The 14,752-nt window shown below is 41.1% G+C and overlaps 1 protein-coding gene across 1 annotated transcript in view; it reads right to left on the bottom strand.

Moving 5' to 3' along the window:
• Positions 1-14,752, bottom strand: part of gpc5c (glypican 5c) — a 95,185-nt gene that overhangs the window by 49,454 nt on the left and 30,979 nt on the right. Inside the window, exons 4-6 of the mRNA XM_034137309.1 lie at positions 8,252-8,415; positions 7,053-7,109; positions 6,269-6,391 (exon numbers count right to left, since the gene is read on the bottom strand). Coding sequence (XP_033993200.1) covers positions 6,269-6,391; positions 7,053-7,109; positions 8,252-8,415 — 344 coding nt within the window. The remainder of the gene's footprint in view (positions 1-6,268; positions 6,392-7,052; positions 7,110-8,251; positions 8,416-14,752) is intronic.

The following is a 14,752-nucleotide window of genomic DNA, read 5'->3' as shown; positions in this document are numbered from 1 at the left end:
AAGATTAAAACAGAGATTACGATCTCTGTCTGCTGACTTTCTTGGCTTGAAGCAGATTGTTTCTTTCCCTTCCCACAGAATAAACCTTCTGCCTGTATACAGTCATTCAGCTATACAAAATGAACCCCAACTCATTTGTAGGTCAGAAAATGCTAATGAAGTTCCAAAGTCTAAGTATGTTACGTGTTTAAACAAAAGCAGTGTTTTCAGAGTCAGGCTGTTCAAACAGGAAGACTTCTACATTCACTCTTCCTTATGTCTTTCTCTTATTTCTGTTATACCAGCGTGTAAGTGGCAAATCCATCCTAGTTTACATCATTTAATCTAAGTCTTACGCTTTAGCAAGATTGGAAGAGCAAAGTTTGCCATACAGGATCCCCGATGAGTTAACTTTTATTGGCAAAACAGCATGAGCTGCATCTGAAATAACCCCAATTTAGGTTATAACAAGACACGCCATTAACATACAGGTACAGCAGATTTTAGTAGGTATTGGTTAACATGCCAATGTTAAGGTCCCAATTTACTTGTTTCAGCTGTGGCCTCCACTCCACCTGGCTTTCTTTTGCCACCTGTGACCCTGTTATGCAACTGATTTGCTGCTTCTCATTAAAGAAAACCAAAACAATATATGGAGGTGGCTACCATGTGTGCTCAGACTGGCTTTGCCTTAGAGTTCGTCATCCTGTTGCAATCCAATACAGACAGCAATCACCATTCCTCTTCAGTTAGCATCACCTAGAGCTCTCCTCTCTCAGGACAATGATGCCAACATCTATTCATCGTGTTTACCACTACCTGCATCAAGAATCTCTAAAATCAGATTGGTGATGGTCAGACGGGTTTTGTAAGAGATTATGGAGCTCATGCCCAAAATTGAGCACTTAAAGCTGTTTGGAATTCATTTAAATTGAAAACTGTCCATAGTTGCACTAGTAGTTCCTCTTGATTAGACATCCATAACCAATTATTATGTCTGGGAGAAATGTAGCATTAAGTTGTTGTCCAATAAAACCTTATTTGAAGTTACCTCCTCATGTGTTTTCAGTCAAGAGGCTAATAAAGTTCCTAATTAAGCCATAACTTTGGCTATACCCTGCAGCATTGTTTCATAACCCGCACACACTATCTCTATGTGTCAAAGGACAAACCAGGGATGTTATAAACATAATTATTGTGAAGAAACAAGACAATTAAGTATTTCATTGTGTGATAAGACTACTATAATGGCGATAACATGACTGACTAATCTAAGAGTGTGGTAATTTTGGTTGATCTTATCTTCCCAAATAGATTGTGAAAAGTATTCACACATGTGATGCTGTAAATGTTCAGAGAGGTTTGAACACATGCCAACAGGCATTTTTAGTTGTACGTACAACTGCTTGCCCCCCGCTCGCCCCTCTGTCATCAGATGCTGAATAAAGAGAGGGAGGGAATTTCTATCCCTGTTGCCTTTGATGTGCTTTGAAGTATTACAACATACAACATGTGTGTGTGTGTGTGTGTGTGTGTGTGTTCACACATGTGGAAGTGTGTCTTCTTGCATGAGCAGTTTGATTGTGTCTGAATGAATAAGCCCTCCAGCTGTTGACTAGCATATGGATCCTGTGTGGAGTGATATGAGAGTGTGTGTGCCCGTGTGTGTCTAAGTCCTCCTGTGAGAGGGGAAAACCCACAAGGCCTTCAGAGGCTTTGTGTGTTCCTACCAAACAGGAAGTCCAACTAAGACATCGACTAACAGCATTTTCGACAATAATTTGGGTGTCATCTTTACACACCTTTTCTCATCTCTTCTCATATTTTCTAGACTTCTTCTCTTGCCGCCTTTGCAGTTCTCATGCGTTTTTCCCAGGCATGGTTCGGCCAGTGGCTGTAGTATTGGCAGTGATGTCCAAGTATTTCCCATGCAGCCTCATAGGAGGGTCTTTGTTCCCCCTCCAGGCTTTAGGGGTCCCCACGGCAGGCCTGTGCCCCACTCCACTGACTCCACAATGGGTCTTTATACTGCCAAGGCCCTCCTCCTCCACATCACTCCATCATGCTTCCCTCATCAGGGGCACCGGGAGGCACAGGGGGCACCGTGGCACCAAAACGCCAAGCCTTTTCATGCCTCCTCCTGTCCCTCTCTAATTCATGCCAACAGAGTCAGATACAGGGGAAGAGGTTTGCTGAATAGCCACAGCTTGATCTGAGCAGTATATGAGTGGTGCCAAATGCCTCAGTAGGGTACGGTTTTCGTATTCAACCAAAGAACACTTGACACCGCAAGCAAGTCCTGGCTCTCACCAGGGAGTGTGTGATAACACACCGTAACAACCCATTAGCACTGTTCTTGAAAAACCAATAGCCTTGGTAGTAAAAGTGACACACACTTACTTACAAACACAGAGGACCAAAATAAAGAACTGGCTATAAATAAAAACAAAGAAGCCGTATCTTGACATTATTGTAGAGCTATTGTGTTATAGGTGCTGAATGGTTTTTTCTTGCTCATATATCCCAGGTCATGAACCTAGCACACACACAGTGACTGACTATGGTACTTTATGTGCCGGCACATTGTGACAGGCCCTGATGAATGTGTGGTCTGCTCAACATGTCTCAGTCACTGGCAGATCCTCTGCAGTGGGAAAGGGCAGGGCAGTACTGAGCCAGAACTTGAAGAGAGGATGAGAGAATAAAAGAAGAGAAAAGAGAAGAGAAAAGAAGAAGAGAGAAGAGAAAAGAAGTGATAGAATAGGAGAGAAGAGAAGAGGAGAGGAGAGGAGAGGAGAGGAGAGGAGAGGAGAGAAGGACATTTACAAAGCTAATCAAAGCTCAACTTATTCATATAAATGTCTGACAAAATGTTTTGCCAACCACTGAGGAAAATAAAAGGGTCTTTTTGGAATCAGAGGCATCTGTTCATGAGCCTAATGTTTTCCCATGTACTTGTGAAAAGCATAGTGTATGGCTTAATCAAGCAAGACGGACACAGGCCAAAGGATCTGACAAATACTCAGGGTGGATCATGGGGGAAAAAGGCATCCCCCGGACCTCTAGTCTGCTACTTCCAGGGCCAATACTGGCATTGCCAAGAGCTGAGGTTGCCATGGTAATGGGAGCCACTTTAAGGCCACCGCAGAAGGAGAGCATAACCTTGTCATAATTGTGGACCGAGTTACTAAAGCATTTAAGAAACAGATCCAGCATGGGGAATCAGTTACAGATTTTGCATTGGCTCAGTATTCTGCATCAATTCTCCGTTCTTCTCATGCTGACTGAGAAAGCACATAACCACAAAGAGACACACACACACACACACACACACACACACACACACACACACACACACACACACACACACACACACACACACACACACACACACACACACACACACACACACACACACACACACACACACACACACACACACACACACACACACACACACACACACACACACACACACACACACACACACACACACACACACACACACACACACACACACACACACACACACACACACACACACACACACACACACACACACACACACACACACACAAAACCATAAGCAGGAAAAGGGTTCTAGGGCCACACCTATAAATCAGCACACAATAAAATCCTCACAAATAAAAGAAAGAAACATAATGGAGTATAACAACAACCTCTAAACTGACTCTAATACAAAGGAGAGGGGAGCGTACCAACTATTTGCTCTGCCTGCATTCACTCAGGCCCGTCCACACGGAGAGGAAACGGGTTGTATCCGCTACAGTTCTCTATCGCATAGACGGTTCATCCACACGAGGCCGACACAGAAACGCGGATAACGATAACGGCTCCCAAGGTGGGTAGATCTGCGGACGAAACGCTCTGGGGGGCCCAAACGGCTCCGTGTGTATGTACGCCCTATACCAGGGGTCTGCAACCTTTTTGACCAAAAGAGCCGTTTTGCCCCCTTTTCCACCAATTGTTTTTGTCTGGAGCTGCAAAACATATTTGATAGCTTGATAGCTTATAAAGTTGTATATATTGTTACATCATAGACAAAAACTACAGTTTTTTTGCATTTATTATTTATTACATTATAGAAAACTGTTTAGGCCTACCTCTAATAATAAACAAAGAACTCGTATAAGGAGAATTAAAAAAAATACACAGGCCTACTAATAAATCAAGACAGTACTTGGGGAGTCCTCTGCACATTTGAAGAAAATGAATATAATTAAAATGGGCCCACTTTGAAATAAATAAAACATATAGCTGCACCCCAATTGATTGAATTATGACTGAAGATCGTCAGCTGTCTTCCTCTTCCGTGTTTTTCCTCCAATACGTAAAGGCTGCAGCACTTGCAACTTCTCTCCACATATCAAACATACCGGTAAGCCAGCATCGTTTGCTGTGAAAGCATATAACTAACCACGCAGAATTAAACCCTCTGTGTCCCTCCGATTCTTTTATTTTCTTTGATTTATCCATAGTTCGCTCATCGAGCCGGGGGTCAGGTTATTCGCCTGCAAGAAAAGGCGCTGGTGCGGGACCGTAGGATATGACGCATATTTTAGTTGACCTAATTAAAACCGTTTCTTTTTTTAATTTATGTGTCACAGTATCACCTCAAAATACAAGATACGAAACATTTTCAACCATGCAACAAAATATAAATATATATATATATTTTTATTTTATTTCCTTCTTATTTTTGTCGAAGCTCAAGGGAGCCAGAGTAGAGGGCTTAAAGAGCCGCATGCGGCTCGAGAGCCGCGGGTTGCCGACCCATGCCTATATGATCATTTCCTGATAACGATGACGCCATAGCCCCGCCTCTCCCCACCTCTGCTGCTCGCCCCCGCGTCACCCGCGTCATTGCTGATTTGTTTCTCCAACAACAATGGCGGATCACAGGGTTGCTTTCTTGCTCCAGACGCTACTGACCATGCTACTGATGTTAGTGCAAAATCTACAGCTCCTGTACCACAACCATCAGCAACAAGTGGACATGGAGAACTACATGAACTACATGTTGCTAAATCCACCGCGGAGAATAAACAGAAGGGCAACCAGGCAACCATGCTCGGGGGGTCTTATTCGCTGCTTTTGGTGTATTTTGAGGCGGAAGTACAGCGCCACTTACAGGCCCGGCATATGTACTACAGCGTTTCCAGTGGACGTACATGTTTCTTGAGCCGATTCCGTGTGGACGGAAGACTTTTTTGATATCGAATAAAGTTTGTTTTCGTCTCCGTGTAGACGGGGCCTCAATGTGGAGATGGATTTAATTACTTCCTTATTTGCCACATTGATTAACAACAGCCAGCCACACTAACTCACATACTGACATCGATCACATGCACACAACAAAACACAAAGGGTTTGTTACTTTTTCTGAAATTTGTTCAAAACTCATTATTTTCAAACTAAGGTTTTAGAATGAATAAATATTAAGTCGAACTGAATGTCCTGTTTGAAAGGAGGCATACAAGCCAGCACCTAATTCATTGTCACATACAGAAAATGAAAGTTCAGCCAAAAAACGTTTATGCAACAACTGGCAGTGATAAAGTTATATAACAAGACAAAACGTTTCTTAATCACAAGAAACAAAATGCTCTCAAAACAGAATGTGTCTAAAATTAATCCATTAAAAGGACAATGGATTTTGGGAGTAGAAGTCAAATAAGGGTTAGCTTAATGGGATGTAATTGAAAATGTTACAATTTAAGTTAAAGGTAGGGTAGGTAAGTTTGAGAAACCGGCTCGAGATCGCTAGAATTTGAAAATACACAACCGGAGAAAATCTGCCACTTCCTTACAGAGCCCCTCCTCCAACACACACGAACGTGCACATGACCAATGAGGGCACGAGATAAGTTTGTGCACAGATGGAAAGCTGACAGGCAGGTAGGCCATCCAGTTATTTTAGCCGGGCCGGCTAAAATGATTGGTCATGCTTTTTACAGTAGTACGGCTTCCACAGATGACATTTTTTTATGGATTTTTTTGTCAAAGCACTTAAGATATTCATTGCTATCGGGATGTTAAGAGCATTCCATGGAATATAACAAAAAGTGTATCTCAAGCCGGTTTCTCAAACGTACCTACCCTACCTTTAAGTTAAACAAACACAATTAAGTGACAGTAAGTTCAGTATCAGTTATGTGATTTTCTACGAGGGAATGAATGTCTCACAGGTATTTGTCAAGTCTTTGCTTTCGACAACTGCAAGTTTATGCAGACTGTAGGGGGTGAGGGACTGAACATTATGTCTTACCTCTCCACCACGTCTCCTCCGCTCCAGCATGTGGAGTCGTCAACAACATTGTCCCCTTCGCACAGCATCTCTGGCAATGCTGCAAAGAAAGACTTGTAGCGCTGCAGGTACATCAAGAACTCCCTGAGGAAAAACGGACACATGGGGATAGTACATCATTTTAGTAAATATTACATATCATAGTCCAGGTTTAGAAAGAGAAAATTGAGGAATTGTGAGATTTTAGAATTGTTTTGGTGTGGTTTGTAGATACACTTCTCATTACTTGGTACCAAATCGTCAACAAATACTCTGTATCTGCATTCCATTCAATAATACATGCATGTGATATATATAGTTGAGATATTGATGGTGGAAGTAAATGAGTTGCTTTGAATGTGACCATTTCACTATGTCAGCACATTTTTCTCAATTATGCTCTGCAGCAAAGTGCTTGCTTCATCAGATCTGCTAACACATGTTATCGATAAAGGCAGTCATCCCGAGCAAAACAATGCAATAATATTTTGATCAGGCACCCGTTGTTGCCACCCATGAGACGGAGCAAAAACAGCAGAGGTCATGAAAGGTTATTTGCTGAGTCAGTGACAGGAATCACTTCTAAGAACCGCAAATGACATGAACATGGCAGTTTTTTGAAGACATGACAAATACAATCAACTGTAAACAAAAAGAAAAGTTGAAAAAAAGTGTCACATGTTTCTGAACAAGTCACAATATGAGTCTTTGCTGGATAAAGTGTGTGAGTGGGTGAGAGAAATAAGTCCCTGGGGTTCATGCTTACCTAGAGAGGGTTCTCAGATTATGTTTATTGTTCTTGGAGGGTTTCAGGGGGAACGAGCTGTGAATGATGGGAGTTGTAGTCCAGGGGAGAATGTTGCAAGCAAGGAAGATGCATGGATGTGAAAGGTGGGGCGTGGAAGAAAGAAAAAATGAACAAAAGGATGACAACACAAGACACACAGGGAGGAGGGAGAAAAGATAGTCAGTTGACCCTGGAAGAAAGAGATTAACCATGCACATGCAGAGACTAACCACACCACACATAAATCAATATGCATTTCCCCCCACACCACACCAACAATTAAAACAGATACTGGTATGCATAGCAATGTATATGTTAAGTCACAATCAATAACACACAAGCAAACATATGCACATGTGCAAATAGTTAAATATTCACAGGAAAGCCAAAGAAAGTTCTGCTGAACTTCTACATTCATAATATTTCCTATTAAAACGAAACATAAATGTTGCTTTTCTGCATCACGTTTCATATTTTTCAGCAGGAGACTGTTCTCCCTGTACTGCAGTGGGTGCTGCCATGTCTCTGAAGTGGTCAGCGCTCACATGTGCCTTGGTCAGGGTTGGCAGCAGGCAGGGAGGTGGATTGTGTTGCCATGAATGGCGGTGGCAGTGCCAGGCCAGACCTGTCAGCTCGGCTGGCATCAGAGCAGTGATTCATGGTTTGGGACAAGGTCAGGCAGACAACGCTGCACGTCTGTGTGTTTCTGTCTGTGGTGCTATTCACGCTGAGGACGGCTGGTGAGCAGGGTTGGTGGTATGGCCGTCTGGGTAAACAGGAAACTGCTGGTCCGTCAAGATTAATCTTACCCACACTCCCCCTCTGCTGGCACATCACTGCCAGCTGCTGTGGGCATGGGATGGCTGCCTCAGAGGCCAGGTGGAGGGCACAGACTTTAGTGCCAGGCACTGCATTTACATACTACGGCTGTTTGTGTTGTGTCCAACTAACCATATGAAGCAATAGAGAAGTGATGGCAGCTGGGAATAGACCTCGGCCAACCCTTCAGGCAATATCATACAGACCTGACCATTTCATTTACATTTACATCTAGTCCACTGTGTAACTAATTTCCAATGAAAAAGCTGAATTGTTGCCAGAACAAGAGAAATATTTTCAACGCAGGCAATCTTAAACTGACTGATTAAACCACAGTTCAGTTTATTTCTTGGTCTTACCTCCTCAAGTGGGCTAACTGCGACTGCCACTGCTCTGGTAAGGATTGGGAGGGGGCGGCAGACGGAGGAAGAGAAGTTGAGGTCACAGAAGAGGTTGTGACCTCAGGGCTAGTAGGCCGCATGCTTGTGGGTGCTCCAGTAGACAGGCCACACACCTTGTCCACCTGTGGGGAGGATAGAGGAAACAGACACACACCTGTTAGGCCAGGAAAACATAAAACAGCATGGGTGGGGCTGCAGGATGAGTTCAATAAACCACCAAATGACACCTGCACAGTTAAAAGCATATTTAAACTAAACTAAAGTATTCAAAGTGAATGTTTTTTTTTTTCAGGGTGATGGCATCAATCTGAAATGAGGGATCGCTTCATTTCAGTTGAATGATAGCAGGGTGAAGAGAGGTGAACGAATTATAGAGCAGTGAACTTCAGAGTAACAGACAACATGGGAAAACGGTGGGAGTAAAAAGAGGGACGTGATGAAAGGAAATGGTCTGATGAGTGAGTTACTGCCAGCAGGCTGACAGTAATTGTAGAACATTCCACTACCTCATAGAGGTGAATGCACGTGCGCGCAGTTGGCAGCAATGGTGAGCATCTCTATTGGGCTATTAAAGCCAGCAGCAGGGACAGCAGGATCAGGAGAATGAAGGGACGTGTGCTTCAAACCAAGAGGTAAAATCAATGAAATCTCATTGGCTTAAAAGCTTCTGGCCAGTGTTATTAAGTGATCCTCAATTAGCCAGAGAGACAGAGTGTAATGGCTCTTGCACATTGGACGGAGTAGAGTGACCAGTGTATTTACCGTATGCTGCTTTGTCTAGACTAGGGATGAGCCACTATCTAAGGGCTCAGAAATATTCAGCAGCAAAACTTATTTATCACCGATTGAGAAAATGAAGCCTTACATAAAGAAGCAGCGAGACCAATAAAGTTTAACCTCATTTTAAGTGATGTTTGCATGAATATAAATAAGCACAACAATACTTTCCCCAGAACAGATTAATGGCAATTGGTTCGTGTATTCTGTATCTTAGTTACCATTCATATGAATTAGGGCTAAATCTTTTGAAATCACAATTGTTGTTTTGAGGGTAAACATAATAGAGTATCAATAAACAAATGATTAGACATTGTATCTATCTGCATGGTCTGCATACAGTCTATACTAATCTCTTAAACAATTTATTTACTGAGGATAATAATCACACTGATATCTGGACATCTGTCCTAGCAAAACATCAAAGCAATAGCACAAACTTGACTCATACTGCAAGTGTTCAGAGCGGCCTGTCAGGGGTCTAAAACAATGGAATGCACAAACAAATACATAAACCTCATCTGGGAAGTAACTGGAAAGCATCTGTCTTTAAATGGTTGTTTGAAGGGGTCTGTGTCCACATGTTGGGAAGAGTTTAGATAAGTCATTCTGGAAGCAGCTGTAATATGTGTTAACAGTCACAGAAAGTGTCTTGCCAGACTGCTAAAAATACACTTACCCTGCAGGGTTAGGCAAGTCAGTCATCTCATATGCCTTATAAATGGACTTTAAATGAGTTTTTCCACACAACAGTTGTCTTAGGCAGTGGGATTGTCATTTGCTCAGGAACCCAAAAGATACTTCCTAGCTGACCTAACCACCTGAACATTTGTAATCTTCATTGCACCGTTTGCTCTCTTCCCTCTAGCCTTTCTCTCAACTTTTTCTAACTCCACTCCGGTCTTAAATCCTCTCTAAAAGGCAGACGTAAGGCACGGGGAAGGTTGTTTTATTGCATTAACCTTAACTCCCTCCAGACCAATAAAACATGCTCACATGTGGTAGAGGATTTCACAGCCACACATGCACATAGTCACACATACACATGCCACACACACATTACATTATGGCAGTGAGAAAAGATAGAAGACAGCAACTGTTTTGGCCATGAAGTCCTATCAACATAGTAAGCCAAATGTCCTTTGCATGCTTCTGCAGACAGCCACGGTTACATTCATTTGCATACCGTCTGCACAACATTACGCATTCAGACATTTATTGGAACACTTGTGAATTTCAAACCTGTAAATAGGCATTATTTTATGAAACTAGGCTTGCTTAATTAAAGTATCCGAGGAAGGGTAATGGAAAACATTTACATAAAAGTTCATACTTTGTTGATTAAGCCAAAGCTTTTAACATTGCTCAGTTCATCATTATCAACATCGGCAAGTACACTAATGCTTGAGCATCTAAATAAAATGACTCAGTAAAACACTGTTCATTCCAAAGCTATAAATGTCATGGCCAATTCATTTCACACAAACATGCTTAAACCTGTGTATAAACTAAATGTGTAAGTACTTAGCCGATATGGCAGACTGAAGTGTACCATATGGCTCTTCCCTATACAGCAGAAAATACATTTCTATACACTAAATTCCAGAGATCCAAAACACATATTTCAGGCGACATGCAGTCCCATGAGGTCATGTCCAGTCTACAACATTTGGGAGGTCTGCAGAGCTTTGCATGTGAAGGAACGTTTGTGTTTGCTTGTATGGAAAATGATGAAGTGGCAGGCTGAGCGAAACCAACACTAGTCAGTAACAATCGGTTTTTTTTCTAAGGAAATTGTGTTTTAAACTGATTTGTATACTCTTTCTCATTCTAATGTATTCTTTAGCCAGAATATGTACTGCTGTAAAAGCATTTTAGCAAATCTAAGAGCATCATCAAAATAACAAAAATCATACATCATAAAAAATAAATTGGGGCTTTGTTATAGGAAAATGAAAATAGCTTAAAAGCGCAGGAAAATCTAATTCTAGGGTTTAAATGTTTATTTATTTCAACTGATGGATGGTCATGGTCCTTCCAAAAGTTTACTTAGAGTTCATTAGGTGAAATGTAATTTATTATTTTAAGCACATGGAAAAAACACAAAGTCAGACCTCTTGGTTATCATTGCTCTGGTGTGCCGATACAGGCCGGCATTTCAAAATAAAAACACTGAGAACTCCTTCGTATGTCTAACTAAGCAAACAACAGTGTAAACAGAACACAAACTCATTCCTAGGGAAAACAAACAGCATCCTCTTGAGAAATAGAGACATGCTCTTATAGGTCGGATTTCACGACCACATAATCATGAGGGCCAATCAGACGACAGGTTGAAAAATAACATGGGCTAGAACACGGAACATAAATCAATTATCTCCTGACCTGATGATGTCGTGTGAGAATGAAAATCCCATGTGGGCACAGCATGACTACTTGGTTTCGTATGTGTGTATGTGTGTGGGAACACCTGTTTGTCCTTGTTATACCTTCACAATGTCAGCTATTTTGTGGAGCATTCCTCATGTGATTGCCTGAGGACAGAGTCGGATGGAGGGGGCAGATTTGTGGGATGCATGTCATCCATGGGTGGACTTTAGGGAAATACAAAGCATGTATTCTATGTGTATGCGAGCTAGCCATGAAACTGGTTTGCATATTAACGGAATAGATTTTATTACACTGAAACTAAATCATGTACTTTTTTCTTACAAATGTCTGTGCCAGGATCTTTTTTAACGTATTTGGCTCAACTTTGACGTGTGTATCTGTATGTGTGTATGTGTGTGTATCTGTGCACATATCATCAGCTTAGAGCTAGCCAAGCCCAGGGCCATCCCTCCTCTAGGGGAGTATTGGCTTACAGATAGCAGCGGTGGTCTTGTCTTCCCAGTTTATTTATCAAGGGATTACCGAGTAAATCTAAGGGAACTTTCTCAGCCCCCTCTCACCTCAGGCACATTGCATTGTGGGATGAAGAGGGCCTGTTTGGTCAGTTAAAACCCCCCGCTTCCACTTTAACATACTTTGTATGCTAAATGTGCAGACACACATAAAATCTGGTCACCTAATGCCCTCTGTGAAACTCTGGAAACAGTAGTATATTTGTCAGCTTTGCCAAAGAGAACAATGGCTATCGCAGAAACTCTTAACATTTGCACAAAAGGTACTCACTTGAGAAAAGTCACATGCTGACATTTGGTTATGTCGGGGTTTTAACTACAACCAAGCACCTGTTCAAGCTTCTTTACATTGGCTCCCTGTTTGTGTAAGGATTGATTTACTGATTACTTTTAGGGGTTTTCATGACCTCCGACTCTTCTGCAAATGAAAGGGGACAGAGCTTTTGTGTTTAGGGCCCCGAGGCCCAATTATTATTAACATTTCCGAACGTTAACTAAAACAACTTTTCAACCAAGGGGTTATCTTTATGTATCACAGTTATGTATCATAGTGCTGAATGACCTAATTGACCCAAAGAACACAAATCCACTGGCTCTGGGCCATTATTTGTACTTTTCTTTACATTTATCCCAGGAATTCACTTGAGGCTTGTTTTACCCTGTCGCAGTGTCTAACATTGTGTTATGAATATATAGTTCAAGTGTGCATGCAGACAGTACGTGCAAAGATGTACATTTTATGATTTTACAATGGGAAGAATCTTAAACATCATTCTTCTTTCATTCATGTCCCTGGGAATAGCTCTTTGGACTCCTGCTCACATCCATTATCCAAACAACAGGCACTGTCATCACAAGACATTAGACCATGAAATATGATCAAGCCGTAACAATTAGGAAATAAAATAACGTTCTTGTAAACGACATTACAACATACCGCTCTCAAACACATTTATCAAAATTGTGAACATTGTCCTCCTCCTACTTTAGTTTAGATATATGATGTAATGGTCGAGTAAGAGAAGTGTTCCAACTCTGCTATAAGAGTTTCATTCTTTAACAATGTTTTCCAAAAGAGTTTTGTACAGTAATCATCTACCACATGTAAAAAAAAAAGCAAGCAGATTAGCGAGCAATAACTACAAAAATATTCATTTTGGTTACTAACCAAAGGAGAAAAAAAAGCTGAAAAAAATGAAATCATTAGTGAAGTTGCCAGAGAGGCCACAGATTCACATACTGATTAAGTGTTTCTCCAAAGGAAACTAACGGCATCAATTTTATTTCAAATGACTAGAGTTTTGCTGTCAACTATCATGATAATTATGTTTAAACGAGTAACATTTTCCATTCCTAATTGAAACACAGAAAGGGAGAACAAGCTACTTGTGCAGGGAAAGGGTTTCCATTTCTATTTTCCACAAACGCATTTTTAATATGCATGATAATATAAGAGATATCATAACAAATCTAAGCTGTACAGTTTCAGTTGCAGTCTTTCAGGTAGATCTGCTTTTGTCCCATCCAAATGACCAACACAAAAACATTACCTGACTAGACTGGGATCAACATGGATACTATGTGTAACAGTTTGATCATGATATATTGACATCCAAGAATAACCATATACATGTACAGTATCCTGGCAGATAGAGACACTTTTCCCCTTCATTTATACAATAAGGTGACTTCTTGAATTGTGCAGGAGGAGCAGTGTTGTGGTGGAGGCCTTGAGGTTAAGGAAGCAAGCTTAAGCCTGGAAAGATGCCAGTTCAAACCCTGGACCATCTGGGAAATATGGGTGGGTTAAGGGAATAAGGAAGTCTCTCGCCTCCCTCAACAACACTAGCTGTGTTTTACATTTAACCACACAAAGAGACAGATGTAGGCTTTGAGGTGTTGAGTTTAATCGGACCATTATGAACCTCAAATGGCAGAAAAACCCAGGAGTAGGACAGCACACTTCGATTCTTTGTTCATAGAATAAACAGCAAGGTAACTGTAGAGCCTTAATAATGACTTTTTTTTTACGCACATTATAATAAATAAAAATGATTTCGATATCTAATGATACATGTCCAAGATTTAAATAATTGTATGTGTGATGGATTGGTAGCGGTTGTTTTCTGTGATTAGACCTGTTGATGATAGATAACTAACTATCAGTGTGACTCAAGGGTGGAACAGAAGACAAGGATGACCAGGCATATTAAAAAGGTTCCTTTTTTCATGCACTCACTCAAGGTTAAAACACAAAACAATGTTTCATGTGACGGAAATATGAATCAGTCGTGTAACTTCTTTCGAGGGCACGAGTCCCAACTCCTAAATACCTTACATAGAGAATAAAGTATTATTCATCCCGTCTCATTTTACATTTGTAATGGTATTGCTAACCACTATCTCCCTGTAAATAAGTACATTTATATTCAATACACTTGACAAAAAGTAGCACATTTTGTAAATGAAACAAATTATTACTGAAATTCCAAATATCAAAGACTTTCATTTAAATAAATATTAGTTTAATCACTTTCTATCGACAAGTATTTCTTTTGGTTGGAAAATAATGGCAGCTGTTGACGAATAAAAATCATGAATTTAATGATGATAATGCGTTGTAGTCTTATATCAAAAGCTCAAATAGTCTGCAGAAACATTCAGCATCTATAACCCCTCCGGAGCCACTGGTATAAGTTAACACTGACAGTCCTCCACACGGCCTCTCCCAGAAGGCCGAGCTCCAATGAGAGACTTTAGACGATTTACAACATGATTC

Source organism: Trematomus bernacchii, unplaced genomic scaffold (genome assembly GCF_902827165.1).
Source record: "Trematomus bernacchii unplaced genomic scaffold, fTreBer1.1, whole genome shotgun sequence".
NCBI classification, from domain to species: Eukaryota; Metazoa; Chordata; class Actinopteri; order Perciformes; family Nototheniidae; genus Trematomus; species Trematomus bernacchii.
This window is presented reverse-complemented; position numbering and strand designations above follow the sequence as displayed.